Raw genomic sequence first — 15512 nt, 5'->3', positions numbered from 1 at the left:
TATTTTTAAAATAAATCTCTATCTTATCTAGAAAGCATTGGACTTACTTTAAGATCTCCTCAGCAAGTTCATCAAAGCTGCCAGTGTTGATCATATGTTTAACATGTTCATAATTTCTTTCATTGATTTCTTTATTCTTTTCATCAAGCAAATTACAATATTCCAAATATTCAGCTGGAGGAATTGTGAGTCTTCCCTTTTTAAACACATATTTTGTCAAAGCAATAGCATTAATTCTCTTTTCTTTAGTCTTTGGATCAGTAGTTGTAAATGTAGACAATACAAACAACCATTTTCTATCCCAAGCCAAGATACGAGAATTAACTTCATAATTTTCAAAAATGTTCAATTGACGTTTAAACGAACATTGTACAGTGCCCAATGGAGTATAGGGAATGTTATCAAATGTTTTCTTCCGTTTACCAAATTCCCCCAGTTTATTTTCATAAGCACTCCACCAGTACTGTTGAAATAACCGAACTAGTAATTTAGTTCTAGCGATATCCAAGTCGACAAAATAGGTTGAATTGTTCTTGTGCATGAAAAGATCAATTTCCATTGGACTTACACGTGAACGCCAAGTGACATATTTGAACAATTTGTCAGGAGATGCAAGATTAAATGAATTGTATTTTGTTATATCTTTATTCTTCTTGAATCTGGAATGGAATAACCCTTTCATGGATTGGTAGTAGAACCTAAGTGGATGCGATAAGGGAGCTGTCTTGTGGCATAAGACAAGGTAAAGGATGACAAGTATCCATTTGATTGAAATCATCTTGTTATTGATACGGAAAACCATTTAGGCTCTTTGAAAAAAATATGGAAAACCAGGGTTTATAAATATTTGACGTATTATTATTCTTTTGACAAAAAAAAAAAAAAAAATAAAAAAAATAAAAGAAATGATTACGTAATCTCTTTGTTTCTGTCTCTTTCTTGTTCGGTTAAATAAAAAGGAAAACGGTTCTTTAAACTGTTGGGACACTAATCTGTAGTATTGTGTTCTGCCCAACAAAATGTTGGCTATTGTACCAATTAGGCCAGCTTGCATGTGAGAATGGCGTCAAAAGGTTCAGCCCTTTCCTAGAGCTAGGTTTCCCCCCTTCATCCTTTATCCGTTTATTCAATACGGAGGAATATATTGCAGTATTTCCGCAAGAGATGTTACGTTTTGCTCTGACTTGGTGAGGTCACTTGTTACGAAAGTGATACGCAATTGGACGTCAGGTACATTTTCAGCTCAAGCTGAGAGCATCCATAGTTTCGAATGTAATGCGTACTACAAATGCAACGTTTTAAAGCACGATGCAAAAGGGTATAATAACCGAAACGAAACTTCGGAAAGTGAATCTAGATTCATTGAAAAAGACAAGTATTCAACGGATGACGGATGAAAATTATGTCTCTATTGCCGCTGGAGAAAAACCATGTGCTACAAACAAAGAAGAAGATGATGATGATGAAATTACATTTGTCTTGCTCCGAAAAGCTCCCAAACGTTGCTATTTTTCTTGAAATTTAAAGGCTAAATAATGGGTTTTCCACTTCTCTTCGCTAACGTGATCCCAATTTGTGTACTTGTGTGTGTGTGTGTGTGTGTGTGTGTGTATAACTTATACGTTTTGGTTCTATACGCAGCAATGCTTTTGTTAACTCCGGTCACAGGTTTGAGCCACAAAGCCGAGAATGCATTGCCACTTTATTTCCGTAAAATATTTATTATTGCAAAACACTTCAATGACCTTCATTTGAAGAAATTCCGACTGAGTATGGTTTTGAGCTCTACAGCAGATGATAAGACACATTTAAAAGTGCTCTAACTGATGATTTTCTTCTTTTTTTTAAATAAACTCTATAAAAACCCATTGATAATAAGATCTAATATAATATACAAAAGGAAAATAAAAAACTGAAATTGCCATAAAATCTCTCATCTATAACGTTTAGACATAACCCTCATAAAGAGTAGTCACACTTATCATAAGCAACCCCACACTCTGCTGTCCTAATCTCTTTTCATTTTATTAACCGCATATGGACATGCATCAATTTCAATATGGTTGTGAATCCAATCATCAACATTTTCAAACTCTTGGAAACACATACGACATTTACCAGCAACTTTATTCCTTTGATCTTTCTTAGTTCCATAAGGATATTGGAAATGAATAGCCTTCAAGTGGTTCTTAAAAGTGTCACAACGAGAAAAGATTCCTGTGCTATGACAACAATTATCATTGCTGTTGTTTCCATTTGATGATGAAGACACCGACATTTCATCACCTATACTATTATTACCAGCAGAAATGTTTTTGAAAGGACATTTGAATTGACCTTTATCAGAACCAATTTCCTTCCAATGACATTTGGTGTGACGGTATAAATCATTTGGTCTAGCAAATCCACGTTGACAATATTCACAAATATATGGACGATTGGTTGGTTTCAAATGTGTTGATTTGTGAGTGGCCAAATTGGAAAAATATAATTTGCATTCGGGACATTGTCTCTTTTTACGTGGTTTCCAATTCTTTTTCGATTGAGTTGGCGAAGCAGAAGATTCATGATCTGTATATTCTTCGTGATCTGATAATGGTGCTGCGGGAGAACGTGACTCTTGTGCTTTAGATACGACTTCAGCCATTGTAGGATATGGAGAAGCTAATGGTGCGTGGGTATAGTTGAATGACTGGCTTGTTGGTATTAGTGGCACTGCTGAAACCAGCGAATCACTTGAGTAGCTAAAAGAAGATGATGATGCGCGGGTGGACTCATTAGCATTTTCAGCTTTTGGGATCAACAAAGGTGGTGATTTAATACTTGATGATCTATTGATGTGAACCTCTTCTTGGCTATGTGGGAAAGCTGGGATATTTAATGAGTGGATTGAAGGTAATGTGACTGATGAATGAGGTACATTGTTGGAGTTTGGAACCACTGTAGGACTTGGAGAGTGGATGGGACTGGTCGGATGCTGTTGTTGTTCATGTACAAATGGTTGTGGTTGTGGTTGTGGTTGTGGTTGTGGTTGTGGTTGTGGTTGTGGTTGTGGTTGTGGTTGTGGAGGTTGTGATTGAAGCGAATATTGCAGTAAAGAAGAATTCATTGTTGAAGCGTAGTTAATGTTGTTGTAGACGTTACGGTTGTAAGTTGAAACAGAACTAGGAAGTGGCTGAATTGTAGTCAACATAATATGAACAATTACTTCTAGGAGCTAAATATAGATTGTTTCTGTGGACAAGATTGAGGTATCTAGCGCTTATAATGTTGTGATGGCAAAATGATATTAACCGAAGTGTTTATAAAGTAGTGGAAAGCTTATGTTAATGAAAGAGTTTGCAAAATAGGCGGAAGTGTTTATATATATACAAGATATTCCCCATATGTGTCATTTTTTGTAATAATGTATTACTAAAAGAGTTTTGAAAAATAATCGGCTTTAACAATTTTATTTCGGCCCTGTTTTTGTGGGATGAATACGAAGAAAAATAGGGGCTGTAGCAAATGCTAAAATAAAAAAATAAAAAAAATAAAAATAAAAAAATAAAAATTAAATTCGGTGCTTAAATTATCTAATTGCCGAACTTTTGTTTTACAGATCATCCCCACTCTCAAACTCTTTGCTTTTAAGTCACGCTACATATAACGCAGACATAGACATGATCTGTTCAATTCATCCATCGCATCCTCAAACTGAAAATAAACAAAAAAAAAAAAAATAAAAAAAAAAGAGTCCACAATATTGAAAAACAAAAAAAAAAAAAGTTTCGGGATTTTTTCTTACATCCGTGATAATATCCGGATCAGCCTTGTATGCAAACGAATAATAGCAAGGACAAAGTTTCGACTGATATCAAAAGGTTCTTTTTAGGTTGTAGAGAATGGTAGGAATAGGAGAGATGTTTGGGATCACCACTTGTATGTATAAACGATCATTTATTTTGCAATCAAAAGGAAACCGATGGAACTTAGCTGTAATTGTGGGTTCCTAACCACTAACAAAATTGTGACTGAATCTGGTTCTAGATGTGGGTCTATTTCGTCGGGCCGGATCTAACATCTGGCGTGATCAAGTATTCCACACATGTCACACAGATTAGGATGTTACTAAGGTTCAGGTGCATTGTGGCCTGAGCTTCCGTATTAGGTAGTGACCTCCGGATGCATGTTGTTGGGTAATTTGCATGTGTGTTTTATATCCGTATCAGCCGCTTACTTATACAGTATTTTAATTTTTCTTCTGTAATTTACTTTGAGATTTGCTTGTCCTTTGATATCAGCAACTTCAAAGGATTAGAGATATTTCCGAACATATCTCTTCTAAACTTCAAGTCTGTTCATAGGCCTGATCCATTCTGGCCTTACAAAGGAAGTTTAAAAGATTAACAATCAAATCACATCGGTTATCGCGAGGGAAGCATCTCTCTATTTCATTCTTTTTTTCTTTTCTTTTCTTTTTTTTGGAACCGTTTTGATATATATGTTTAACTCCGAGAGATTTTTAAAAAGATACTAACACAAACGCAATACCTTTCAAAATTTCAAAAGTTTAAAGTGCTTATGTATGGCAATTGTTGTTTTTGTATTGTTAAAGCCTCATCACTAGTAGTAGCAGAAGAAGCTTAGTACATTATGCATTTGTAATACACAAACATAAAAAAACCAGCCTTGTTTGTGACCTTTCTAAATATCCACGGACAATTCGGATACGGCTAAACAAAGGAAAAGTAAATAGAAAAATAGGGGAGACAAAAGTGTTTGTTAATAAAAGCTGCGAGGAACACAAATTTATACTATGGACAAACCATGGTAGTATGCTAGACTGTCTAAAGAACATCCCCGTTTACAGTTTGTGAACGAAGTATGTTGTATAGTGAACTCCTATGCCGTGATCCTTAATTTTGTAATTACGTAATTACGTAATTTTTTTTTTTTTTTTTTTTTTTTTTTTTTTTTTTTTGCTTCGCGAACGGCTGTTGTTCTTTTTATTGTTTCTCTCTTTTTTTTACTGCCGATGAAAAAAAAACCCCCAATAGAACATTTTATGCACATTTTATATACGACAAAAAGATTGGTCTACTTCGACTCCATTATACTTATTATTGAAGTACCGTGATTATTCAGTTTGGTGTATCTGTGTATAAGCCAATGGCATGGACGGTATAAAATTTTCAGGTTAGAAAATAGGGGTTGCCAAGAATCAGTAGGGAAATATAATACGTTAAGAAAATATGTTATCACCATTTTGAATGAGTATACGGGGACCAATATTCATAAAGCTTCTATTTTCAGCTGCGCCATTTTCCTTTTAGTTAAGTAGAGAAATCCCATAAGCTATGACGCAATTAGTGCCGAGCCACGAAAGGTTGTGATCTAAAGGATCACAAGTTAAAACTTTTTGTGTACGCTGTTACAACAACTCATTGTAAAATATGGTGATGTTCAGAGAGAGGCGGCAAAGAGCATTACATTACAAGTACGATAGGGGGGTAAGGCATCCTTTAATCTCTACAAATCAATTGGTCCTCTCTGAAGTTTAAAAGAAAAGGTTTTTCTCTTTTACTGACCATGATAGATCTCCTGTGCGTCTACATGATTCACCTATGTGCATGTTTCGTTTTTAAAATAGGGGTTGGTGTGGGGGAGGTTGGTGGAACGGTCGCGTTGTTGGCGCAGTGGATCGCGGTGCGGGACGCGGAAGGAACCAACACGAGAAAAAAAAATGTAAACAAAGACAACCAAATTTATGTTACTAAGCAGAATTTCAAATTAGTAAAGGAGTGGTCAATGCAGAATTTTAAAACGAAACGGCAAACACGGATCGGCAAATGCTAATGACGGAAAAGAAAGTGACAATCATGCGGGCGAAGAAAAAATAGAGCTTCGACTATTATCTCCGAACGTAAAAGCCGTGCTATTAATTTTACACGGAGCCGAATAAATTTTATTTAAATCCGAACGCACAGGCCCAAGTTAGGCCATTTATCGCCTGAATCTTGTGCGATGCCGGAGGTTGTGTATACTGCAAGCACCTAGTAACATACTGCATAAAAAAAATCAGAAATTCCAGGTCTACTTTTTCAGAGCTCCGTGTTCCGTGTTTTTCTTTTTCCCCATCCTTTTCTTTTTTTTTTTTTTTTGCAGCAAAACTCATCCGAAATCTATCTCTACTTCAAGTTCTGTACAAAACAAGCTTGTCCCTGCCATCAAAGAGATTCACAATTCTCATGCTTCGACAAACATTTCCCCAGTCGTCTAAAATAAACGTATTATTGAAAAAACAATCTCTATCTACGATCACTGTGAAAATTGTCTAAAGTATATAAAACACAGAGTCCCAAAAGGAGTTGACTTATCAAAGGAGACATAAGCCTATTCCTTCCCAGTCATCCGCCACTTCTATTTATATCTCCTTTATGACCTTCGCCTCACACGCTCAAACTTTTCTTGGTTTAGTTTTTCTAGCACCGGTATCAACACCAGAACTAGCACCACTAACTGCTTTCTCAGCAGCATTAGCAACTTCATCCACCTTGACAGGTTTCTTACCACCTTTGCTTCTGTACACTTTAATGTAGAAACTGATAAACAACACCAAATATGAAGACAAAATCAAGTATCCATAAGCTGCTGCCAATTCACTTCCATGACAATCTCCCATACGTGGTAAGCTTGGGAAATAAGCAAATGCATAGTGAGTATAAGTGGCAAAGTAAACAAATCCTAAATCAAGAACAAATTGAATGATTTGGAATCTAGTGACCCATTCTTTCCACCAAACTCTAATGCCTCTAGCACTAAGGAAGTAGTACCAGTACATGACAACATGTACTGCCAAGTTCAAAGTAATTGGAACCCATTCAACTGAGGTAGAACCAGTTAATTGAGTATAACACAACAATGCAGTAGCTCCATGATGATAAGTGTGTAAAAACAACAACTTCTTCTTCTTCAATACTAAAAACACGGTATCAATCAATTCCAAAAACTTGGTTAAATAATTCAAGTAGTATAAAGTAACCAATTTCTGAGTAAATGCACCTTTATCACAAATGGCATAAAATAATCCATGATGGTACAACATTGGCACCAATTGTTCAATGCACAACAACAACAAACTTAATGATAACAAAGTAAGAACAATATTATGCAATTGAAACAAAAAGTTCAACTTTAAAGCTGGCAATTTAAACTTGTTGATAATCTCTCTTCCACCAAATATAACAATATAATAAACAATAATTATACTAATGGCATGAAATCCATTAGCTAGGAAAGTCTTGTGGTAAATAAACTCGAAATCATCAGCTGGGTACCCAATAACTGACTCAAACACTTTATTGAAAATAGGCCACAAGTACAATCCAAATGGACGTTCAATTGATGGAACACTAATTTGGATCAAATCCAGGGTTGATTTTGAAGCGAATATAGATTCTGACATTGTCTTCCAAAAGAGTCTTTTCAATGTTTTTGTTTATGTAAAAAAGGGGGGTGGAATAAGTATTGAACAACCGTGGGTAAGCTTGATACAAATCTAGCAGATGGGAGATGATGATGCCCTGTAAAACTTTTTGTTGTTTGACGTTGAATGTTGACAGCCTAGCCAGCGAGCAAAGCAAAAAAAAGAAAAAAAAAAAAAAAAATTTCACTCTTAAGCGTTTTTAGGAGAAACAATACGTGTACGACGACGAAAAGAGAGAAATAACCGAGGAAGAAGTATCGAATTTACTTGTAAAAAGCAACATGTTCTAAGTGTAAGCTAACGCCTTTCTGAACGTTCCCACATTACGTACGATTCCCCTTTGCTTTCTTTACAATTTACGCGATACTCTACAACTGCATAAAAAAAGACCACATTGTGAAGAGGTCTCGCCCCCATTAAAAGTCGGCTTAAAAAAGTCGGCGCAAAAAAAAAAAAAAAATTCACGCGTTTGATAACCATCTACAATGTCGTGCTTTCTACATGTTTGCTTAATTTTGTATTATTTGCAACTATTTACCCTTTTAACCTATTCTTTTAATGAGTTGGCGATTTCGGTTTCAAATTCAAGAAATCAATCGAGATGATTATATCATATCCTCTTTCCTCACATGCAAACATGGCTTCATGCTCATTTGAATGCAAGTATCGAATATTTTCCCCAACCAATGCACGTACAAGGTTTGTAGTGTGTAAATCTCTAATTTCAATGAATCCTGGCTCAAACGATACCAAATAAGGAAAAAATAATGCCACATTTTGCGGTGTACCTTCCCAAAAGATTCCCCAATCATGATTAGTTCTCCATCCATTCTTGTTGATTAAAAACACAAACTCTGAATAACACAACAATACATCTTTACCCAATCGATGGATGGCTAATGGGGTGACTGATTCTCGTTGAGTGGCGAAATCCAATGACGGATCAGCTTCATCCAAAATAGGCTCTTTATTTCCAGATTGAAGTGATAAAATTTCAAACCCCTTTGTACATCCAATACACAATTTACTCTTCATGAATGATATCGATATTGGATCAGATGTAAATGCAACCTCTTGTAGATCAATCTTGTTTTTATTACGGTTCTTTTGTTTAGGATCAAATGGATTTATAGGCTCAAATATGCAAATTGAATGTTGTGAACCAGTTTTGGCACCAATGATTAACAATTTGCCATCACAAACACCGATTTTGAAAAAGGAGATATGGGTCATGATCAACTTGCCCAGCTTTGTATTCTTTACATGATCCAAGGAATCGGTACATGCAAGATCAAATTCATACAATACCTTATCACTCAAAATCATCAATTTTGAATACTCAACCAATACTTCAATTTGTGTCACGTATGGCTTTGAAATAACCAATGTAGGATCAGAACAAATCTTTTCGTTTGATGTAGCACTAATTGAACGAACTGTACTCACCCATACACCAGAGTCAGTACCATATAACAACTTCTTTCCACCATAGCAAGGCACAGCACAGTTGATCTTGTTATTACCAGTAAATCTTCTTGTTTCATATTTACTCATGGAAAACAAATCATTGGCATCGATGAGTTTCCTCTGCTGTTGGGCAATTTGCAGCAACACTTGACTTTGAATAGTCAGATCCTCGGCAAATAATGACGCATGTACTTGATTTCTTCCTAAACCAAGGAAATTTAATTGAAACTTGTTGGCATTGTTTGAAGACAATGTGTTTCCAATATAATTACTACTCTCAGTCCTTTGATTTTTTAAAGTGGTATCAGACACAAGTGACACATTGTACCTAAAATTCATCAATGTCCGGCTTGTTGGTGCTTCTATCCCACTATTGACAAATAGCAATGGCAACAATATTGGTTTTTCAAACACCTTGTGTTGTTCTCGCTTGTTCTGAATCTTGTGCTTCACCAACAACAATGCATGCTCAAACAAATATAAATCAATCTTTTCGTTATCCCTCTTCCTGTTCAACGTAACTTGATACAAAATTCTGTTATTATAAGATAATTTGAAATTAAACTTGTTTTCCAAAGTTTGTTTGCCCAAGAGTCTATGCAAAACCATGATTTTGTGACGATCAGTACTTTCACCAGTTTGGACATTAATCTTGACCAAAAGTGCCTCTATTTCCTCTTTTGCTTTCACGAGATACTTGTGATCTGGACTTTCTGGCTTGGTATGCTTCAAGATACCAGCTAATAACAATTGATATCTCGCTGGTCTTTGCACACCTTTAATCAAAAAAGATGATAAATCCTGTCTTCTTGACTCTGGTTTTTTTTCAATAGCATCAAGAAATCGAGCATACTTTATGTTAACCTGCTGCTGACGTTCATGTTCAAATGTAGCAAACACCTTATTTCCAGAGTATCTAATGAATGGCTCGAAATTACCAACATGATCCAAAAACACATCACCAATGGTCTCAACCACAGGCTTCTGCTGTTGTTGTCTCTTTGTTAATGCTTCACTAAAACTTTTACCCAATCGTAACAAATCACCGATACCTCCAAACACAGTTTGAATGAAAATCTCTCGTTGATGTTCGGGAATTATATTATTAGCTGGATTTCTCAAAGGCATAATGTAAAAATCAGTCATAAACTCTAAATCTTTCACGTAATCACGTTCTGTGTAAATAAATTCATAAATCAACTCTTGTCTTGTCTTTTCATGTTTGTCCAATTTCTCCAACACTGATTGCGGTACAGTCTTGTGCCACAAGGTCTCATTTTCTTCTTGATCGTGCAATGAAAGTTTCGAGACTGCTCGTTTCAATCCTCCTTGTGGTTTCATATTAAGTCTAGCTTGTTGCTCCAACCTTCTTGGACATGCAATACTATAACAAAGGTGGTTCCGGCTGCATGTGGGTGAATAACAGTCAGTTAGAATTGTGAAAACACCATTGACTCCAGTTTGTTGCGATGCTGTTAGTTTCTTAGCTCCAGATGCATTATTACTTCCACTTAATCTGTTGCTAACCAGCGGACCTGAGTTCATATACTCCGCAGAAGATGGTTGACTGACATGTTGCGGGAGCTGTTGAGCCAAAAAGTTATCCTGGATAGCTTGTTGTAACTGGAGACTGTCGCTAAATGAGCCGTGTTTGGAAGGCGCATTACTGTTGTTCCCATTACTGGTTGATCCATCTTCATTGTAAAATTCAACATCATTGTAAACATGAGAAAATGCATATACTTCGTGAACTGAATCCCTCAAACGGTGATTGTATGTAACATCATGGAAAAACTTTTGTGCATCCAACGTCCTTCCTAATAAAAGAGCCAAATTCCGATCATTTGTTTTGATAATTCGACATAATATATCAACTGCCATTTTTCCCGTAAAGGTGTCGTGATACTCCAAACCATCTTTCGTGTTAATAGTCAAGATTATAGCTTCTTTAAATACCTTGGCAACTTCTGACAAAATTGCTGGATAAACCACTGTCTTTGGACCTGAATGAACTGGAACCACAGTTTTGGAACTGGCGTTGCTTGCTCTATCACCCTTACCTAAGGACGAGGATGAACTAAACTTTTTTGTCGATAACGACGAAGAAAATTTACTAATGGAGCTGAACGAACGTGACTTTGAAGATAAGGAAAAAGTGTGGTGAAGTGAAGTCGAGGAGCCACCTTTATCACCTGACAATGGACGACTTGCACCCATCAGTTCGTGATGGCTGTGTGGCTGGTTGTGTTGTAGTTGCTGAGCACTTTTGTACCTCGACGAACTAGACGATAATGACTTTGTTCGCGCATCTTGGTTGGGCTGGCGCTGTGGATATTGCAGATGAGGTGAAGAGACAATTCTTCTGTTATCTGCACTGGAATACATTTGATCAGTTTGTATTGGAGGTAAGTTTGCTGTAGGAGCTTTTCGCATCTTGGGTCCAGGAGAAGTTTGTTCTGACAGTTCGTGGATAGTAGGATAAAGTGGATAACCCGGTATTTGATTGTCGACCGGGTATGGCACGTTTGCAGCGCCAGCTTTAGCAACACCTCCTTGTGATTGATGATCGTATGTTAATGACAGTGCTGACTTGTTTGAATGTGAACCATACTGGCTAGCCTGGTCGTTGCCAGTTCTAGGCTGACCATATCCATTGAATGGTGGAGCATTATTTGGCATGCGGTTGTAATTTTGATTAGCAACACCTTGATCCATATAGTATGATTGCGAAGGCTGTATCTGATTAGAGGCATCTTGAAATGCGTTTCCGTAAGGGTCCAATGTTGACCTTTGCCCATCTTGCATTCCCCATGACTGGTTTTGACGCGGTGGCTCTATAGGGGGGTACTGTGTGTTTACGGAAAACCCACTTGACGACCTCGAAGGGAACGACGGAACTGTCAGTCCTTGATTGCGGTTCAATGGTCCATACGGCCCTTGTTGTTGGTATTGTTGTTGAGGAGGGCGTCTTTGTGGTGATTGATGATGTGGGCCTGGCAATGGTTGCTGGTATTGAGAAGGTTGGTTTGGATAGTGTTGATTTTGTACAGAGCCCATTGCATGTGGCTGGTATTGATTATTTTGGTGTGGTGATGTATGCAGAGTAGCCAGTTGTTGTTGTTGTTGTTGTTGTGGTAGTGGTTGTTGTTGTGGCTGTTGCTGATACAGAGCAGCCGACAGGTAAGACCCTTGTCCTTTCTGAGGGCTCAGGTTTGTCGAACTATAGTTTTGTGACTGAGATTGTTGATCTATATCCAGGTCAATGTTGTAATCATTGTGATTATGGTCCTCTTGCTGATTCATAAATGCTTGTGGCACCAAATGTGCTGGTAAATTTACGGTATTTACCATTCTCTTTGTATTGATGAACTTTCAGACAAGTTGAAAAGAATATGTGAGAATGGAATACACGGTAGCCCAGTACTGGTATATTATTAGTGATGTGTGGGTGTGTGGTTGTCGTAATTGTGGTATTAGTAATGACAACTTGACTTAAAAACCGTGTGTTGGCTGTTTCTGTTTCTGATGTGTGTGTTGTCTGTGTTTCGTATTGTGAGTGTGTGTGTGTCTGTTGTTTTTGAATGGAAAAAAAGAGAAAAAGAAAGTTTTTTTTTTTTTATTTTTTTTTTATTTTTATTTATTTTTCTGTCTGTCTGAAATTATAAAAGACACAGCGACTTGTGTCTGAATGTATAATTGCCCGTTTCCTCTTTTCCTTCACATACATAAGATGTTTTGTACGTAACAGTGAACATTTTGAGGTTTATACAAAGGATTTGTGATTTTGACGAATTGTTTCTGTATTCCAACAGAGAATACGACATTTGGGAACACAATGGCAATCTCAAATTGGGTTGCGAATTTTCAGGAAAAATTATTTCGAGCCGACGGCACTCGTCTCTACCCGTTGGAGAAATAAAGCGCTTGTACCTAGCTATTTACTTCCTACACTGTGTTACCCTGATCGTTCTTTTACCAAATCTAGCATAACTCAACATATTCGTATGCATATTTTTTAGTTTATGCAGTTTACAATGAGCTCTTTTGTTACTCACTCTCGGAACTTTCTACAGGATTTAACGGAAATGGTGAAAACCGACCGACAAGCCATCCAAACAATCATCCTTTTGGTCTGGAAAATTGTATTTAGGAGTATTTGGTGGTTGTACACGTATTCCATTGATGTAAACCGAATTCTTTTTTGACAGAAACGTCTTAGAGTGTGAAACTCCAGAAACCGTTGGCCACGTTAAAGAGCTCGAGAAATTAGTTCGAATAAGGGCAGAGCCCTAAGCACATTACATTGTGGTTTCCGTGTCGAACACCATCCCACGGTACATATCTAAGCGAGTGTTTGTGTACTTAGACGGCGAAACTGAAAAATTCGGGATGTTTTTGTTACGCAAAAGAATGTCATTCAAATTGTAGAGGGAGGGCGTCAAGTCAACGACTTTTCTTAGTTACTGCTATCCAAGAAGATGTGAGAGAGGCGTCTTCTTGGCCCTATAAGGTATAATACGACTGCCAACAGAAGGAGGCTTTGCCTTTTGCCTGAAAACTTTTTACTCACTTTTTATAAGTTCTAGCCTTCAAGGCGGTTAGTCAAATGGTCATTTCTTTTTTTCTTTTTTTTTTTGTTTTTGTTTAGCCACTTTGTGTTTGTGTCATAAAGATGCAAAAACGAACAGAAAGGAATTGAAAGGGTAGTACAGGGCAACAACTTTTAACGTAATCGACAACAAGAGATGTAACTTCTTTAGTGACCAATGGCGCCATAGCTGTTGTTGAGCTTCTTTGCAACGAATACGACGCCTCAAGTCTATACAAATCCAGCGTTGGGTTTTTGTATTCTTAGACTAAAAAATATATGTTAACTCCGGCAAGACCATCAATGACGTAACGACAATACCGGAAACCGATTTCATCACGTGCGCTTACTACATTTGGAAGTCACTTTAGTGCTGTTTATTGGAGAACTAAAGAAAGGATTTAGGCAGTCTGCCACGGTCTTAATATTCTTCTAATACCAATGCAAACGGTTTATTGAGAGTTTCACGTGGGAATGCTTTCAAGAAAGTATCCAAAGTTGGTGTTGCTGACGAGCACAAAATGTTGGGGATTACTGTACCTTGGATAGGCTCTATATATATATAGCGGAGACGAAATAGCATACACTGTAGTTATTTAAAAGCCTTGCAAGTATTCATGGAAGTGCTAAAAATCGTTCGTACGAAGTTATTTCTTAATAAAGCTTCTCCTTCTCAAACACAATTTGCTCTATACACCATCCATACACTTGTATCTCTACCACTAACTGTTTAATGAAACCTTGCTTTATAGAGGGCTGTTGTTCTCTCCAAAAGATGGGGTTTCTCGCTTAGGTAATACAAAACGGAAATAACTGAAAAAGAAAAAAAAAAAAAAAAAAAAAAAAAAAAAAAAATCTGTTCTTATACGATCGAGATTTTTCAGTCCGCTATCTTTAATACTTTGCTCCCTCTACCCTCAACACAGCCAAACTCACCGTGATTCCCTTCCACAACCATGGTCCATAAAGCAGAATTCCTTGAAAGTACAGAATACTCAGTCAAGTCTGTTCTACAAGGTGGATACAATCATCCATTATCACGAGAATGGCAACAAGAAAGACAACTTATGAAGAATATGTTTATTTTCCCACTTTTCGTCACTGATGATCCTGATGAAGAAAGTGAGATTCCATCGTTACCAAACATCAAGCGATATGGAGTAAACAAATTGATTCCCTACGTTGATTCTTTAGTCAAGAAGGGATTACGAGCAGTAATATTATTTGGAGTTCCTTTGAAACCTGGTGTAAAAGATGAATTTGGAACCGCTGCTGATGATCCAGAAGGACCAGTTATTACCAGTATCAAGTTGTTGAAATCGAGTTTTCCTGATTTGTTCATCATGTGTGATGTATGTCTTTGTGAATACACTAGTCATGGACATTGTGGGATTTTAAACGAGGATGGGTCTTTGAAACCTGAACCATCAGTGAAACGTATTGCAGCTGTTGCTGTCAACTACGCTAAAGCTGGAGCTAACTGTGTAGCTCCATCAGATATGATGGATGGTAGGATCAAGGATATTAAAACTGGGTTGATTAAAGCAGGATTGGCCAATAAATGTCTTGTTATGTCATATGCTGCCAAATTCCTGGGTAATTTATATGGACCATTCAGAGACGCTGCTGGAAGTGCACCTAGTCATGGTGACAGAAAAGCATATCAATTGCCACCAGCAGGATCAGGGTTGGCAAGAAGAGCATTATTGAGAGATATGGAAGAAGGTGCCGATGCCGTCATTGTCAAACCATCTACTTTCTATTTGGATATTATCAGCGATGCAAGTAGGGTATGTCGTGACTATCCAATTTGTGCTTATCATGTAAGTGGTGAGTATGCCATGTTGCATGCTGCTGCCGAAAAGGGAATTGTTGACTTAAAGGGTATTGCATTTGAGGCTCATCAAGGGTTCTTGAGAGCTGGTGCTAGATTGATTATTAGTTACTTTACTCCGGAATTTTTGGAGTGGTTACAGGTGTAAAAAGAGA

General features: G+C 37.1%; 5 protein-coding genes across 5 annotated transcripts; 1 reads left to right on the top strand and 4 right to left on the bottom strand. All coding sequences in view use genetic code 12, as the record gives it.

The window, feature by feature from the left end:
• Window positions 1-43: 43 nt before the first annotated feature.
• I9W82_004787 (uncharacterized protein) lies at window positions 44-682 on the bottom strand (the record flags this gene model as incomplete). Its single annotated transcript, XM_067693894.1, has 1 exon — window positions 44-682. The coding sequence occupies one exon, from the start codon at window positions 680-682 to the stop codon at window positions 44-46; it is 639 nt and encodes a 212-aa protein (XP_067546270.1).
• Window positions 683-2008: 1326 nt separating this feature from the next.
• On the bottom strand, window positions 2009-3109 carry STP4 (Stp4p; the record flags this gene model as incomplete). The annotated part of the gene is made up of 1 exon (XM_067693893.1): window positions 2009-3109. One exon carries the CDS (start codon window positions 3107-3109, stop codon window positions 2009-2011), a length of 1101 nt encoding a protein of 366 aa, XP_067546269.1.
• A 3330-nt stretch (window positions 3110-6439) lies between these two features.
• On the bottom strand, window positions 6440-7447 carry FEN12 (fatty acid elongase; the record flags this gene model as incomplete). The annotated part of the gene is made up of 1 exon (XM_067693892.1): window positions 6440-7447. The coding sequence occupies one exon, from the start codon at window positions 7445-7447 to the stop codon at window positions 6440-6442; it is 1008 nt and encodes a 335-aa protein (XP_067546268.1).
• Window positions 7448-8023: 576 nt separating this feature from the next.
• On the bottom strand, window positions 8024-12286 carry ROM2 (Rho family guanine nucleotide exchange factor; the record flags this gene model as incomplete). Its single annotated transcript, XM_067693891.1, has 1 exon — window positions 8024-12286. One exon carries the CDS (start codon window positions 12284-12286, stop codon window positions 8024-8026), a length of 4263 nt encoding a protein of 1420 aa, XP_067546267.1.
• A 2193-nt stretch (window positions 12287-14479) lies between these two features.
• On the top strand, window positions 14480-15505 carry HEM2 (porphobilinogen synthase; the record flags this gene model as incomplete). Its single annotated transcript, XM_067693890.1, has 1 exon — window positions 14480-15505. The coding sequence occupies one exon, from the start codon at window positions 14480-14482 to the stop codon at window positions 15503-15505; it is 1026 nt and encodes a 341-aa protein (XP_067546266.1).
• Window positions 15506-15512: the final 7 nt, after the last annotated feature.

Source organism: Candida metapsilosis (assembly GCF_017655625.1).
Source record: "Candida metapsilosis strain BP57 chromosome Unknown scaffold7, whole genome shotgun sequence".
NCBI classification, from domain to species: Eukaryota; Fungi; Ascomycota; class Pichiomycetes; order Serinales; family Debaryomycetaceae; genus Lodderomyces; species Lodderomyces metapsilosis.
Note: the sequence above shows the minus strand (reverse complement) of the source record. Positions and strands in the feature narration are given on the sequence as shown.